Source organism: Cajanus cajan, chromosome 6 (assembly GCF_000230855.2).
Source record: "Cajanus cajan strain Asha chromosome 6, NIPB_CcT2T_4, whole genome shotgun sequence".
NCBI classification, from domain to species: domain Eukaryota; kingdom Viridiplantae; phylum Streptophyta; class Magnoliopsida; order Fabales; family Fabaceae; genus Cajanus; species Cajanus cajan.
This window is the reverse complement of record NC_138522.1, coordinates 9,412,680-9,426,376: the sequence shown is the minus strand read 5'-3', so window position 1 is coordinate 9,426,376 and position 13,697 is coordinate 9,412,680. Positions and strand designations below refer to the sequence as shown.

The 13,697-nt window shown below is 33.3% G+C and overlaps 1 protein-coding gene across 4 annotated transcripts; it reads right to left on the bottom strand.

Moving 5' to 3' along the window:
• Window positions 1-2,853: 2,853 nt before the first annotated feature.
• 5-FCL (5-formyltetrahydrofolate cycloligase) lies at window positions 2,854-12,271 on the bottom strand. Of its 4 annotated transcripts, none has more exons than XM_020348901.3 (8): window positions 12,040-12,271; window positions 11,804-11,950; window positions 11,573-11,722; window positions 10,645-10,686; window positions 10,519-10,564; window positions 10,171-10,241; window positions 9,948-10,074; window positions 2,854-3,244 (listed from the first exon to the last, which is right to left on the bottom strand). In XM_020348901.3, exons 1-8 carry the CDS (start codon window positions 12,209-12,211, stop codon window positions 2,977-2,979), a joined length of 1,023 nt encoding a protein of 340 aa, XP_020204490.1. In that variant the 5' UTR covers window positions 12,212-12,271; the 3' UTR covers window positions 2,854-2,976. The 4 variants fall into 4 exon arrangements, with proteins under 4 accessions (XP_020204490.1, XP_020204491.1, XP_020204492.1 ...); XM_020348902.3 differs by lacking the exon at window positions 2,854-3,244 and adding an exon at window positions 8,590-9,196 and having other exon boundaries at window positions 12,040-12,264; XM_020348903.3 differs by lacking the exon at window positions 2,854-3,244 and adding an exon at window positions 8,590-9,280 and having other exon boundaries at window positions 12,040-12,262.
• Between the last annotated feature and the right edge of the window lie 1,426 nt (window positions 12,272-13,697).

The window sequence follows — 13,697 nt, the reverse complement described above, 5'->3', positions numbered from 1 at the left end:
CCGCCCATTACCCACCTCTAATTTTGACACCCACCTCTTTTGATCTTCTCACCTTAGTTTTTTTTATTCTCCTTCTCCCCTCTCCCCACTCTCTAAGCACGCCCACCCTTTCATTTGCTTATTTTTCCCCCAAATATTTTATCAAATTTTTTATATGTAGCTCTAAATTTTTATTTTTATTTTTATATATTGATGAATCTCTGTCATTTTCTATTTTCATTTCTCTCAACAATGTGAAAAATAATTAAAATTTAGGTAAAGGTTAAGATATAATTGAAAAAATAATAATTAATATTGTATTAGATTTAAAATGACACATAAAAAGAACAATTATCTTAAAAGGATCTACATAAGTTGCAATGAAGTTAATATCTATGACTTCATGCAAACTATCTCAACTCTCATAATCAAACTAACCCTTGTGGTTCGCCTAAGGAACGGAAATAATAGTAATTGAAAAACAATAATGTAATTGGAAGTGCATTTTATTTTAGAGTGGAGTCATAAGCTGAAACACTAATTACTACTAGACCACTAGTGGAGTTGTCAGTGACCCGGCTCGTCCCATTGACTTGACGCAATTCAAAAGAACTTTTGATGAGTTCAGATTTAACAAATTAATCCTTATATTTTTTTAAGATGGATTCAAATTACCCTTCAAGTCGTCTCAACATGATCCAATGTTATATATTTCATCATTTTCAAATAATTATTTATTGATAATAAAACTTCTTAACTTAATAAATAATGTTGTCTAATATGCTATTGTATTTATATTTGTATCATTCAACTTAAAATATATATTGTTAATTATATCTTAATTGTGGTTGTATATTAATTTATAATTTAACTAGATATAATATTAAAATTAATATATTATACTAAGTTGAATTGACTCAGCCATATCCTACATTTGTCAAGTCTTGATCGTATGAAAAATTGACCTCATGAAACTTTCATGCCGTGTAAGAATATGAGCGTACCCGTCCCACAAACACCCTAACTACCAGGAAACTTTTTTTTTTTTGGGTGTGTGTGTTTTCCATTAATTCAATTGTTATCAAGATAAAAATGTTAGTAATTGGCTACAATGAAACACGTCAGACGTCAACATTCTGTATTCATGTAAAAGTTTTCTTAGAGCACCTTCGGCTGGGTGCTTAGATGTATCTTAAAAATAAATAACAGAGCTTACAAGAATTTGCCATTGGAGTGAGCTGATGAGGCAAGAAAAGTTCAAATTTTTTTAGCTTCGTTGCTTCAGCAAGGAATGGTGCTTAGGACTATGAAATTCTAACTGGAGAGGTGTGATTGATTCATCCGGTTCCAAGCCGGAACGTGCACGGAGATTTCGCAAACAAAACTCAAAGAAACCAAGAATTGCCGAAGAGCACCGTCGTCCCCACACCAGCCAGTCCCCATGGCCGTCGCACCAGCACCAACCAATCCCCAAGGTCACCGTCTCCTCATCTTCGTCGACGTCCGCTCACCTTCCTATCGTTGCTCGATGCACTCCACAGCAACGTTGGGATCCTCACCGACCGTGTCGTCGTTGTCCTCTTTAGCAAGTCCGGTGCCACGGAGGAGCTCCACCACCTCATGTCGTGCGCCAAGGCCAAGGGCGCGCTCCTCATCGTGCTCACCTCCGACGAAGGCAACGCGCTTGTCGCTAAGTCAGATCCACTGTCCTAGAGAGAGCTCTATCTGTTCAACCTCGCGTCGGTTAGATCCACCGCCCTCAAACCACCCACTCCATGTGGTCGTCGCCCCCACCCACCACCCACCAGCCACCGCCCGGGAAAGAGAGAGACAAAAGAGAGAACGAGAGAGAATGAGAGAAAGAAAAGAGAGACGTTGAGAAAAGATATAATGAAAGACAAAAGAGAGATGTTGAAAGACATCCAAAAATTGAACGTTGAGAGACATTGGGAAAGTATACTTAAGAGACATTGGGAGAAAAAGAAAGAGACATTAGAAGAAAAAAAATTGAACGTTGAATGATACCCGTGTGTATAAATTGATTCACTATTTAGATTTACTGTTATTCACGTTCACTATTCACTCAGGTTGTGTTTGGATTGAAGGATGGATTTGGGAGAGTGGAAAAGGAAATATTTGAAGAGAAAGAGAGTGAAAAGTGAGGTTGTTTAAATTAAGGGAAAGATAGTGAAAAGTGAGCGAAAAGTTTGTGAGAATTTGTGTAGAAATTGATTGATGTGATATATAAAAATTAAAAATTTAATAGATGAATATGTAATTTACACTTTTACCCTTGAATTAAAAATGAGTAGAATATTATTTATTGTAAATAATAATAATTACAATAAAATTATATTAATAGGTATAATTTATTAAAAAAATAATAAATAATGATAATAATAATAAATATTAAAAAAATAATAAGAATCATAATAAATAATAATGATACTAATTATAATAATAAATAATAATAATAATAATAATAATAATAATAATATTTATAATAATAAATAATAATAACAAAATATATTATGATAATTATATTTTCTAACATTATTTTATTAATGTTTATGAAAGTGTTATTATTTTAATTTTATAAACATGTATTACTTTATTTTTTTTTATATTTTTACTTTTTGATATCAATATTTAAATAATAGAATTTTCTTAATATAAAAAAATGTACAATAAAATTTTTGAAAGTTAAATAATAAATTAAAAAAATTGATAAATCATTGACATAAATTAGAATGAAATGAAGATACATTTGTTAATTATACAAGTTAATTTTTACCAATTAAAAAATTAAGAAATTTTTAACATTACAAAGTAGATGAGTAATAACATATTTGTAAAATAAAACAGAAAATACAATTCAGTCATCAATTAAGTAAACAATAATTAAATATGATATAAAACAATAGAAATGAAAAACGTTGCAACTAAATAAAATATATTTAAATTACAATAATAAAAAAGAAAATAAGATAACATAGTTTATTCAAATGAACGCCGAAAGTCATCAAATTTTTGTTCGAGGTCATCAAGCCTGTTATGTACTCGATCGAAACCTCTGTTAACATTGATGGTCAAATTATTTAATCCTTCTTGTAACCCTTGAATGCCAGTCCATATTTGGGAAAGCATTTGACCATCATACTGGACTGGAGCTTGTTGTGTGATGTCGGCAGACTGCTCGTCAGCATGGTCCTCAAGTATTGCTTGGTCTTCATCTTCAACATTTTGGCCATGATCATGATTATCCCTGTCATGTAACCAAACCTCGTTGACATTCACGACATTTAATTTTTTCAAGGTTTTTTTATTAAAAAAATGTGGCCACCCTAATTCGATTGCAACATCAATTGATAAGTCTACGTTAGAAACAACCAAAATGCGTGAAATTAAAATGGGGTATGGAAGAGGCATCCCATTGTCCTTGCATTTGACCATGTGTTGCATGATATAATGAGGCTAGTTGATCAAAATGTTATTCTTTAAGGCCCATAACACAAAAATGTCTTCCTACAAGAGTTGGGAAAAGTTACTTGATCGGGGAGCCAATATATGGACGTAGACATAATGTAGGAGTTTGTCGTTAATGTTAAAACTTCCTACATTTCTGACATTTCGGCCCTGCAGCTATGGTCTAATCATAGATGTCAGTGCTCTCTTATATATATATATATATATATATATATATATATATATATATGAAAAAGAGTATTAAATAACCATTATTCATTAACAAATTAATGTGGCATTTGACAGACGCGAGAGAAATAGGATCCATGCACAAACAAAACTTTGAACCACATTATATATTATCCACATATAAACTCCACTAATGTATTATATTAAATATTGAATAGGCTCCCTTCCCGGGAAGGGACATTATAACAGTGGCCATTTATTTATTAAAAAAAAAGTTGGCAATGGCAACTGACAATGGCTAAAGTGACATCAAATTAGAGTACAAATTAATTAATTAATTAAACTAATAAAATAGAATTAAAGAAAGGGTGTGAGCTGATTGAATTTTATAGAATTAAAAAACAAATAAACAAATGAAACGAGAAGCACAAAATCATCCTAACAATCCCACAACCCCACAACAGCGACGAGGAAGGAACGCGCCTGGAAGCAAAAATATGCCACCATAATCGATTATATATGGCACATAATCGATTATGAGCTGGCATAATCGATTATGCTGAGGCATAATCGATTATGTGCCATGCATAATCGATTATGCTGGCTGGGAGTTCAGTTTTTCACCGCGGTTTACCCTCCATTCTTCATTCTCATACCTCGGCTACCCTCCCTCATGCATAAAGAAATGAAACTTACCTTCAATGGCTACCCCGTCGAGAATCACTACAGCAACAACCACCCTCGCACGAGCACACAGCACACACAGAGCTTCCAAGTCTCTTATAAATGCGTGACTAGTGAGACCCATTCAGCCCCATTTCAAACGCGTTACTATGCCATTCAAACGAAGGACAAAGACTCGTGAACCATGGCAGAGATTCCTTTGCTGCATGGCATAGTCTCTGCATGCATGAGCATGACAGAGCTTCATCTCTTTTCAACTTTTGGGCAGGGGTATTATCGGGTTTTCTCATTTCTTACGTGGCTTTCATCTCTTTTCTTCACAACTTCATGAGGAACGGCCATGCGGGTTCTCCCACTTTTCTTCGCTTCTTTCGGTGCAAATCAGTGGAAACAAACGTCAAGTTTCTTCACCATTCGTTCGTCGTGAACAGTAAATCCCCTAAAACAAACAGGGGGCTTAAAAAAAATCGCCTATTTTATTGTTATTCATATGCAATTTTTTTGTGTGTTCTAGCACATGGATCCCAATCAATATAATTTTCAAAGTTATTTTAATTATTTACAAAACCAAGCACCACCTCCACCCCCTTCCGGTGAAAATTCTCAATATCCTCATTTTTTTATATACCCACCATCACCACACTCTACCAATGATAATTCTCTGAATCCCCATTTTTTTATGTATCCACCACCAATACCAACCAATCCTAATATGTTTCATAGGCCTTCAATGTTTTCCAAAAAAGTTATGGAGTCATTAGATTGAGAAACAGATTCACCAATTGGTTCAATATCTGAGTGTCAAGTTGGGCTAGAGAACATCACACTTGATGTAGGAGGACAACAAGGAGAAGAAATATGTACTAAAAAAATCATGTGTTAGTTTTTCTATCGAAGAGGATAATCTACTTATTCAATCATGGCTCAACATTTCAAATGATCCAATTATGGGAGATGATCAAACTGAAAATAGTTTATGGATAAGAATCAAAGAGAACTATAACAACAATCGTAATCAATTTGCAGAAAGGAATCCAGGTTAGTTAAAAAGTCATTGATCTCGAATCAATAAAGTAGTTCAATTATTTGTCAGATGTTATAAACAAGCTCGTGATAAAAAAAAAAAGTGGCAACTCAAAACAAAAAAAAATCATGGCAAATGCATATAAAACTTACTCACAAGATGATGGAACTCCTTGGTGAAGATTGTTGTTCATCCAAGCTTCCTTGTATAGGACCAAAATACTCTTGAGGTAAATCTTCAAAACAACACTTGAAGCTCCATGAAGCAATCTCCAATGGAGGAGAATCACCAAGGAGGTTCGATTACTCCATGAAAGAGTGATGAAGCTTGTTGAACAAGCTAAAAGGTTGGAAACCTTTGAGAGAAACTTAGAGAGAAAGTTTCTCCACGAAATTTAGGACTTTAAGAGAAGAGAATTTGAGTCAAATTCTGATTTCATATCTCAAAAATTGAAGTACAATGAGCAATTTAGAAATATATAGGGAGAGGTAGCTTGTAGAGGAAGCTAACCTTAACCATGGTTCACTAGGAACCATGGTAAGCTGTAGCTAACCATCCATGGTTTCTAAAACTTGTAAGAGAAGCTAACCTTGACCATGGTTCACTTAAGAACCATGGTAAGGTCAGCCAAACCTACTAAGTTTAGAAGCTTGGAAGGCAAACTTCAAAGCTTGTAAGAGAAGCTAGAAATTTCGGCCAAGAACAAAAGGAATGAGCTAGGCGGCCAAGGCTCAAAAATGCTCTATGATTTATTTCAAAAATATTTGATTTGATTTAGTTAGGTTCATCATATGACGACGAGACCTAGCTAAATCAAATCTATGAAAAATTAGGAGCAAAATGAGTCTAATATGCAAAATTTTGCCTAGGCCCAGTTCTGGCCCAATTACTAGTCACACCCTCAAGCATTACTAAATGCTACCCCTTTTTCCCTACTGAAAAAATATAAAATGAATGTATCAACAAAGAAGGTTAAATGGAGTTAAACTCTCCAAGTAACCCACCCTAAAATCAATATACAATCACTAGTTAAAAGCAAGCTATGATGCACCGATACGATATGCGTATCGGATACGACACGTATCCGATACGGTGATACGATATTTAAAAATATATAGGATACGATACTTGTAAGATACGTGTTCATCAATGACCAATAATTCTATGTTTCTATATTAAACATGTTTATATATCTTATTTAGTTGTAATGGATATTTCATAATTTTTCAAAAATTTGAACACTTTATTGATACGTATCACTAATAAATATCGGTGAAGTATCTGAAAGTATCAAAATTAAATAAAATTTTTATAATATTTTTAAAGGCTAGGATACTTCATTGACACGTATCGGTGAAGTATCCAAGAGTATCGTGTCGGATACGTATCGGATACGGATACGTGAAACAAATTGAAGTATCCGTGCTTCATAGAAAGCAAGTAAAGTGTCTCACAAATACAAAGACAAAAATAAGCCTATACAAAGAAACTACTATATATACAAACATATGAAAAAGGTCTTTAAGATCATCTCATTCCTCTTGGTTCTTTTAAGATATCACCTCTTGGATTCCTTGGCCTTGACCATAGTCTATCACAAGATGTAGGTGATAAATTCAATTTTGAGCATGTATGGTTATTATTAAGAGATGAGCCAAAATAGAAATCTGAATCAATGAAGAGCTCTTCTAAAAGATCAAAGATCTCTAAATCTGGGCAATACTCAATGTCTTCTAACACATGCAACCAATTATTGTTAAGAATATGACTCAACAACACCAATGTCTAGTCCAATAGGTCAAAAAGCAGCGAAAAGAAAGAGTAAAGCAAAGGTTGACAAAACATCTTTCGAAAAAAAGGAATTGGATAATACGACAAAAGCAATGTTAGAAAAAAGTGTTGCAATCTCGATTTGCAAGGAGAAAAGAGGAAATTATTTGTCGAACGACAAGAATCGACAAGAAAAGATGTAGAACGAGCATTCGGAGTATTGCAATCTCGATTTGCAATTGTGCAACATGCTTGAAGAATATCATGTATGCACACATCATACTACATAACATGATAATTGAAGATGAGAGACACACATACAATATTAATTTTGATTATGATAATGGTGGTAAGGAAGTCTTTACTACCAATGTATCTATTGGTCCTCATCCTATTTTTACTACAACATACTTACAAAAGAGGGCACATCTTCGTGATAGCCAGCAACACTAACAACTACAACACGACTTGGTGAAACATATTTAGGTACGTTTTGAACATCATAATAACGAAAATTAGTGCGTATTTATTATTATAAATAATTTGTCGTTATAAATAACTTATCTAGTATTATGTAATCTTAGTTTTTATATTTAATTTTTTTGTAATTTTTGGTAATTCTTTTTATTATGTAATTTCTTTTTACTATTGTATTTTTTTTGTTTATTATTCATATTTATATATTATCCATAATAATTAATTTTTTAAAAATTTATCATAAAGTATAATGTAAGTTGTCAAAAAGTGTAATATGAGTTGTAAAAAAGTATAGGTGTTTATAAGCAATTCCCGTTAGAGCAAAAATTGTAAAAATATAATATAAATTACTTATAAGTAATGTGACACAATAGGACCCATTTAAAGTGAATGAGAATTGCTCGTAAACAACTTCCATTGTAAATGCTCTTAAGTTGATTTTCTCTCCTCTCTCTTCAATCAGATGAGAACTTCCATAATTTCATAATTTTCATAGTACTCCCTCCTGTGTTTGTTTACACTGTTAATTGTCATTATGGATCATGCAGCAAATCCCGATTTCAAGATTCAGTCGAGCAGCATAAGCGCCCGTAATAGTACTTATATGGAGCTGCTTAGATTGTTTTCAACTATTAATTCATACATATATGGTAATTATAATTAACGATACTAGCAACAATACTTCCCCAAATAGAATTTCCAAAAATTGATCGAAGACTAGAGTGGTTTACGTGAACTCTTTTAAACCAAAAACCATTTCTTTGATTCTTTCTTCAAGTCCATTGTGTAGTTTGTTAGTGGTTATGAGTAGAAGGATCATGCAATCACATTGCTCATCCCAAAAACCATTGCGGTTTAGCTAGGAAACTAAACGAGGTCACGTAGCTCATGGTTTTTGTTTTTTAATTCTATTTGGATTCAATAAGTTGAGCTCGTGGTTGTAGCATGGAAAACACTTGTGAACTAGAGTTCAGTAAATAAGAATATACAACTCACAAATATTAAGAAAAAAAAATGATTCACGGTTATAGCATGGAAAAGTTTCCCACCACAGTACGGATAACTTGTCACATTCTAACCAAATAATACAAGACAAACAAACCTTTTCCAAACAATATTCGACTCATTTGCTAGTGAATCGTTGGTCAACTCCAATCAAGCTCAATTTCCAATTTCCGCACAACAAATTAGACATCACACCTATTAAATGGTCCAATTTTTTTTTTTTTTGAATAACTAGCTCTGAAATGGCATTTAACTCCCTATGCCCTTTCATCAAGGGATGATGGGACTCTTCGGGCATGCAAGATATTCGAGGTTTTGAACCAAGAACCAAGAAACAAGAAAGTTTGGGAAATATCGCTAGCCCAATAAACACTATAATTAACAATACAATAAGTTAAAGCATAGCCACTGCTGCTGAAACACGAGTGCTTTAAGAAAGTTAACTTCAAACTTCATAGTTCAAACATTACAGGGCAGTCCAGTGTATTGAAACTTCCAATAAGGATGGATGCCAATCATTCAGGGCAGTCCAGTGTCACTTGATCAATTGGTTACCCTTTAATTGTTGCACAAAACCGCAGATCCAAATATCTGGTGCCGACACTTAAGAAACCACAAAATTTTATTGAAGATGCAGTATTGAAAGTATAAGGATCAGCTTTGAAAGTCCAGTGTCAGACATCCATTCTGGAATTGTTCACTTAGTTAAAATGACTCAAATTGATAGAATTCAACATAGCAAAAAATGAAAGGTGTTTAGACCAACGCTCCTAGAGCATCCACAATGGTTGTATCTTAAACTCATGCAACTGTATCTTCAATTTTTCCCCCATCAGGGAGAATCTAGGTGGCATGGTGAGTTGCTTAATTTTAAGCATTGTATCTTATATAAGATACAGTTGTTTATAATATAACAATGTTTTAGACTTGGTAGACCCATCAACCAGAAAGAGGGAAAAAAACAGAAGATTATCAGAAGAACAAGCACTGGGTAATCCAACATGCATCCACAAGAACAGTCCATAAATCCTCAAGAACATTCATAAACCATAAAACAAATCAGAAAACAATTAAATTAAACATCCATCCACAAGACCAGTCCATTAATCATAAACAAAAAAACAAATCAAAAGTGGCAAGGTTGAGGTAGGGCAAGGTGAGCGGGGTTAAGAGAGGAACAGTTCAGGTTGAGGATTGAATACAAATGGTTTTTAAAATTTGAGCCTAAAGGGGAACGTCCACTCGTCTCTAGAATCTGTGGTTAAAAATTGAATTATAATTATAATTCCTTAACAAGGATCCTACTGTCACTCATTAACAAATTCCAGAACTAAACGAGTTTGTTCAGTGATACCTGTTTAAGGCAGCTGTACTGATCGGAATCACACCTTCTGGAGATACAAGAGCATCAACTGGAAAATCAGATGAAGTCATAGGTATTACTCCTTCATCCAGTATTTGTTCGGAGTATGACAGTGCAACTGCAAATCCAAAGCCAAATAGCTTGATCATGCTACATTTTGTAGGTTTGGTTGGTTCTACCAAAATATGTATCCTAGAAAGGAAGAAATGCTTACCCAATAAGGGTTGCTTCCAATTCCGTGTCTTTGCAAGGTCTTGGTAATTCTTCAGGAAGGTATCATAGTAACTGTAGAGGGGGCATATTAAGTGTAACAAACCTTGGACTGTGCTTTTATAGAATTAATGGCAAAATAATAGGTCAGGATATAATAAGTGAAATGTCAGAATAAAGCATAAGAGTCTGAAAAGTAGTCACCATTCTAACAAAGTTTTAGCAATATTGGTAGGTACTATAGGACAGGCCAGAATTATTAATTCAACTCACAAATTCTGTGCAACTGAAAATTTATAAACACAGACAAATTTCAACTGTTTAAACAGAAGAGATAAATAAAAAAACATACCCTCCACCACGACCTAAACGTCTTCCAGATCTGTCAAACGCCAGTCCTGGGAAGAAAAACAACAGAAAATGATTAGCTACATTCAAACTTAGACAATAGCAATTCAATCAGAAATAAGATGCTCACCAGGTAAAATGAACAAATCAACTGGATCATTCGCCTGCATAACTGTACCAAGGAGAGATCTTTCAAATGATTGTCGATATTGGTCAATCAAGATTATTAAAATTACATGAAATGGAATTCAAACCTACAAGAATTATTAAAAAAATATATATTAAATGCACAAAAGTAGTCTACATAGGGAGAAGGATGCACATAACTTTTATCCGGTCTGTGGAAGGGGCTTTGTAAAAGTTATGTCATTGTGAAGCTTTAACTTGTTTTCTCTTTAAATAAAACAAAGGAACTCATATCTTTTAGCAGAAGAAACCCAATTAGAATGCCCAAACAACCTATAAATTTATGTGACCAACACACTGTTCGCAGTGATCCATAGAAAAACAAGAAATTTAAAAATTTACATAAAAAGAAGAATAAATTCCCAAATATTAGCCTTACGTGCTGTTACAATGTATGACTTGATAATCGTGCCATTATGCAAAACATTAAAATTTGAATTTTAAAGTTAAGCAAATTATTTTTGCAAGCTGACTATAACTGTGGAAGCTAAAATGCAAAGTTTTAAAATTGTGCACAACCACATTTACAACGACAACGTCAATGATTTTGCCGCAACAACAATTGCAGCCACATCAGTTGCATTTGATCCTAATTATCTGCAATATTAAATATTGCCATAAAACCATAGCCACAACTGCAATTTAAAACCTTGATAAAATGAAGCAGTAAGAGCCAGAAATGAAAGAATGAACCATCAATTTGGTCTTCCAAGTATTACACTTATAAAGTCCCTAAAGTAATAAAATTAAATAACTAATCTCCAAAGCATTAAATATCCATCGGTTTAGTCCCTAAGTTAATGTTTGTTTTACTAATTTTAGAAACCAATTTGAAAAGAACAAAAGCAGCAAACAAAGGGCAAGGGAAGTACCATCTTCACGCGGATTTCCATCAGCATCAACCGGAGCTGGTTCTAAGATGTCCATAGAGTTGGCAATAAGATCATCGATCCGCGAAATGTGGAGCATACGCATGTGGCTGTTCTTATCCTCCACGCGTGGCACATAAACTCTTTTCCCACCTGCAATATTTCCGAGGAAGGGGTTAAAAAACGTGACAAGTTTTCAGCGTTAAAAACATAGCGTGAGAAAATGCGACGCACCAGTAGCGTCATTATCATGCTGCAAAATGTGCGACAGGAGTTTGTACGTGTCGACTTCGCGTAGAGCGGCGCAGCTTATGTAGGCGCACAATCTGCGAGCGGATTTGAACCACGGCGCTCCCAAAACAACGTCTTGAACGGCGTTTTCTGATTCAGATAAGGGAATGAGAAGAATAGGTTAAATTAAATGTTTGCGTTGATGCGTAACGAGTGAGTGAGATTTGAGATTCAGATACCTTGGTGAGATCTGAGAGAGGGATCGATGGCTTTGAGGGTCTTTCGGACCTGCGTTCGGAGTAAGCGCTTCTGTTTGAAAATAGCGTCGAGGTCTTCGTTGGCGGTGCTCATCCTCATGTGCCCAAACGCTGCTCTTGTGCACCACTGTGTCATCACCGTCTGAGTTCGCATCTTTTTTCGCTTTTATTCTTCATTAAATAAAATATATTACTATTTGTTTATATCCAAATTTCTCTATCGTCTCTTCCTTCCATTTGCTTTTCATGCGTCCTTATGCAACGCGTTAAAGCTAATAAATATTTTAATTGTTATAAAAAATATATTTAGCTAAAATTTCATGCTTTTTTATGTTATTTTATATGATAGATGATCTTGTTTGAATTAGGATTATTTTGGACTGAATTTTTTTTCTCTCCTAAAACTTGAATTTAAAGTCATTGGTTGGATTGAATGACACTAGTTGACCTATGTGGTAAATAAATTATCATGTTTTTTACTCGATAAAATTGTTCTCTTTTGTATTACTAAATGTTTTTAAGCTTTGTAATATTTTTTGTGTAATTTTTATCCTTTAATTTTAAGAATTAAATTAGAATGTATTAATAGTGTAAAAAATAAAATAAAATTGTCATTTAATTATAGATATACACAAATAATTAATTATTGGCTTTTATAATAATTTTTTGAAAATTATATTTAATGTGGTTTCAATTTTGATTTGTCTAGTATAGACTTGATGGTGTAATTGCGATTTCTTATGGATGTATTTAATGTAAAAATTAATGTTTTATTAAGGTTTTAAAAATGTTGGTCATGGTGTGCTTAATGGGTCTAGAATAAAGTTCTTCTAAAGCTGGTTGGTATTCGAACTGATGCTTACAAAAGATAATCTGACACGGTAATAATTTTACCAAAGAGATAATGTTTATAAGAGTTACAGACAAGTTAGATATTTTTGTATGAGATCCAAAGACTATTAAGTCCAATGATACTTCGTTTAGATATAACAAAGTAGAAACTAGGTAACTTTGTTCTTGAAGGTGTAATTATTTATTTAGGAATCTTAAGTTCCTTACAAAGTCATTGACTTCAGTCAATGACTAATTAAGGGCATGACATTTTGGGTCCTCATAAATGGCTATACAAAGTTAGGTCATAATCTTAATATGTAACAAAATCAATTAATAACATGAAGATTTGTTAGATCAAGAAACAATCTTAAATCCTTCATGGTTTCAATTTTAATGCTAACAAATTTAGACGTTTTTCTAATAAAAGTTTTTTAGATCATGTTATAAGACAAATTAGAGTAGATGATCGATTATGATGATGTGTAGCCTCTCAAACAAACCACTTTGTTTGTAAGACAAATGCATTTAATATATGCCATTTATGATGTCTAATAACGAAATCATATTTGTCTATGTTATTTCTTAACAAATTAAAATAAATAAAAAAAATTTCTTCAGTACTTGCACTTCAAAAAGGGACAGAGACATGTCTTTTTTGTTAGAGAAAAAAGAACAAACAAATCCCTTGAAGCATGCAAGGTCTTATAGGAAAAAGTCATTTCTAACTGACACACACAATAGTTCCTTTCATTTGGTACCTTAAAGGTGATAAGTAGTCTTCTTGATTAGATAAGAAGTGATCAATT

What these genes read in the sequence shown, in the direction of transcription:
- 5-FCL (XM_020348901.3), bottom strand. Translation starts at nt 12,211, where the DNA reads ATGCGAACTCAGACGGTGATGACACAGTGGTGCACAAGAGCAGCGTTT. An exon ending in TGATTTGTTCATTTTACCTG is followed by an intron (nt 10,565 to 10,644) that starts GTGAGCATCTTA and finishes TTTTCTTCCCAG; the next exon opens with GACTGGCGTTTGACAGATCT. An exon ending in TTGGAAGCAACCCTTATTGG is followed by an intron (nt 10,075 to 10,170) that starts GTAAGCATTTCT and finishes TTGGATTTGCAG; the next exon opens with TTGCACTGTCATACTCCGAA.